Source organism: Montipora capricornis, chromosome 4 (genome assembly GCF_036669925.1).
Source record: "Montipora capricornis isolate CH-2021 chromosome 4, ASM3666992v2, whole genome shotgun sequence".
In the NCBI taxonomy this organism is placed as follows: Eukaryota; Metazoa; Cnidaria; class Anthozoa; order Scleractinia; family Acroporidae; genus Montipora; species Montipora capricornis.
Window position 1 is genome coordinate 12,989,699 of NC_090886.1, and position 2,736 is coordinate 12,992,434.

A 2,736-nucleotide genomic window follows, 5' to 3' on the forward strand; every position below is an offset into this window, starting at 1 on the left:
TCCTTAAAGATCAAGTTCGCATTTAGCGACTACAGTTTAACGCGCCTTACCGCCGCAAGATGGCAGGATTTGATGTCCCGTGAGCAGAAATTTTTTTAACTTCCCACATTGATTTTTTTGTTCATAAAATCCGTTTCTGGAAAGAGAAATTGGGGTCACCGAACGTCCAAGACCGTTAAATCCAGGCAAAGCTATAGCAATGGCCTTTTGCCCTACCATTTCTCATTTTATTACTTAGCGCGCCCGCTCGTGTATGACGTGGCGTGTGCATTTGCGTGCGCAGTAAGGATGCGCAGAAACAATTGGCGCAAACGTCCCTAAGTCAACTAATCTTCTTTTTCCATCAGTTATGTATATTCTGATACTACTTATAGTAGTCTTTTTCACAGGATTAAATGTAACTCTTCGTGGCTCGAGGGTAAAGGAATAACTTGTTGGAGTACACTGGTCGAGAAGGATTAAATGATGTCTGTCTCCTGACCGTCTACAAGGCTTTCGTTTATCAAATCACAGTGGACATTAAGAATATCAGTATCTTGTGATAAATTTGGCACTCGTGGACCGATGTTTGTCTTATTTTTTAATATTTTCTTATCAAATCCAATCAATTCATTAAAATTACTTGATCTTAAATCAAGCTGATATTGATTGGCTAAATAAATCGTAACTCGAAATGTTTTATTATCGAATTCAAGAGTGATAGGATACTTGTCACCTGTCTTTGTTATATTTTTGATATATGCGTTAAAATCAGTATAATTCCAGACTTCAGCTGGAAAAGTAATATCGTAAAATGTTGAACCATTATCTGAGCTATATTTAATTAATTGATTACCATATGACGAATTTACATTAAACCATGTGAAAGACATGTTAATAAGTCGGTTAAGACCAATAACATACTGTACATTACTATCCAAAATGATAGGTCTATTAAATTTTGTTGTGAAATTCCCAGGCTTGTTATTACCTTGATTTTTTACCTTATGAGAAGATAATACTATCTCTCGTTCCATTACATAATACTATTACATTATATTTTGAAATATTTACCATACAATTTACTGTATTGTGGTCTATTTATCGTCGACATTTTCAATAATGTGTCCAATATAGCTACTCCAGTATTACGCATCTGAATTGATGTGTTACCTGCTAAAATTTCACCAATAATCAATTCTAATTTTTTTAAAAGCTGTTTTTCGTTGTTGAAAAACACAACATTACCACCTCTTCGAATCCCATAACCTTTCACTGTTTTGACTTTATTTTCATAATGTTTAATATATGAATTTAAAGTGGCCCTGGTATCGTCAAGTCTTTTGTCTTGCATTTGCCTCTCAGCTTCTGATATGGCTCCACTTTTGTATTGACTTTGTAATATGTGATTTAAAGCCTTTTAATTGATTCCTTCTCAATTTCGCATCTCTTAAAATAATGTTGTTTAGATAGGCCTTGGTCTTTTTGGGTGTCATTTCTGGTTGATTTAATACTTTTTCAACAGAATCATAATCCGTAATACCAATATCATTCAAAATCTCGTTACTCATATCTTCATCATCTAATGCATAATCAATCTCATCATCGTCGTCATATTCCGGTGGCAGGTCTTGTGCCTCTTGAGGAAAGTACTGAGGATCGATATAAAACTCTTTATTCCCTTCCAAAAGATCTTGTAAAGATTGTTCATATGTTGGTGGTTTTGGTACTAGTTGTTTAGTAGTCTCAGGTTGAATTCCTTCATCAAATAAATCACCAAGATTCATGTCTGGCACCTCATCCTCGATATCAATGCCGTAATTCGGAACTTCCCCTTTCTTCAGTGGTCGTTTTTTCCTTGCAGGTATCCTGAAATTACTGTCAATAACATCATCTAATTTACTAGTAACTGGTTTGAATACCTTCCCCAATGACTGCTGGCTTGTCTGTTCACCAATTTTATGTTTTGTAATTGCATTATGGACATAATTAATCTTATCCCCTAATTCAAATTTTTTCTTTGCGAGTTCTTTCCACTTCAATAAACTCATTATATTATTACATTACATAAAAATGAATATCATATGTAAAAAATAATGTTTAACACCGTGTTGTACACCGTGTTGTTCACCATGTTGTTCTGAAATAATATACCCATATAATATAAATGATCATACCAAATTATGATATTGAAGATGATGTAGTCTCGAACTTTAGACAATTATATGATTCCATGCCTGACCGATGTATCCGAATGCTATTTGCGGCCCATCAGGGTCGGGAAAAACGAATACACTGATGCATATGATCATGGAACTGCTCTTCTTTGATAAGATCTTCCTCTATGCAAAAAACTTAGATCAGTCCAAGTACTAGAATCTTATGGATGTATTCCAACAAATAAGTGATGAGGCTGGTGATAATGTTATTGAAGCAAGCAATGATCAAATACTGTCAGTATCTGAATTAACAGACGATGGTCAGAAACTGGTAATATTCGACGATTTCGTATGTGATAAGAACCAAAAACCATTAGTCGACTATTTTATACGGGGGAGACATAAAAATTGCAGTGTGATTTATCTTAGTCAGAGCTACTATAAGACACCAAAAGACATAATATTGAACTGCTCACATTTCTCTATTTATGATTTCCCAAGTGCTAATGAGAGGAGCCTAATTTGTCGTGGAAACAGTATTCCAAAATAATTATACGAGAAAGCAACTAAAGAACCATATTGCTTCGTGTATATTGAT

At 34.4% G+C, this 2,736-nt stretch overlaps 1 protein-coding gene across 1 annotated transcript in view; it reads right to left on the reverse strand.

The window, feature by feature from the left end:
- Positions 1-1,380: 1,380 nt before the first annotated feature.
- The window catches only part of LOC138044479 (uncharacterized), a 34,113-nt gene continuing 32,757 nt past the window's right edge, over positions 1,381-2,736 (reverse strand). The window contains exon 5 of the mRNA XM_068890981.1: positions 1,381-1,848. Within this exon, the coding sequence (XP_068747082.1) occupies positions 1,820-1,848 (29 nt within the window). The 3' untranslated portion in view covers positions 1,381-1,819. The remainder of the gene's footprint in view (positions 1,849-2,736) is intronic.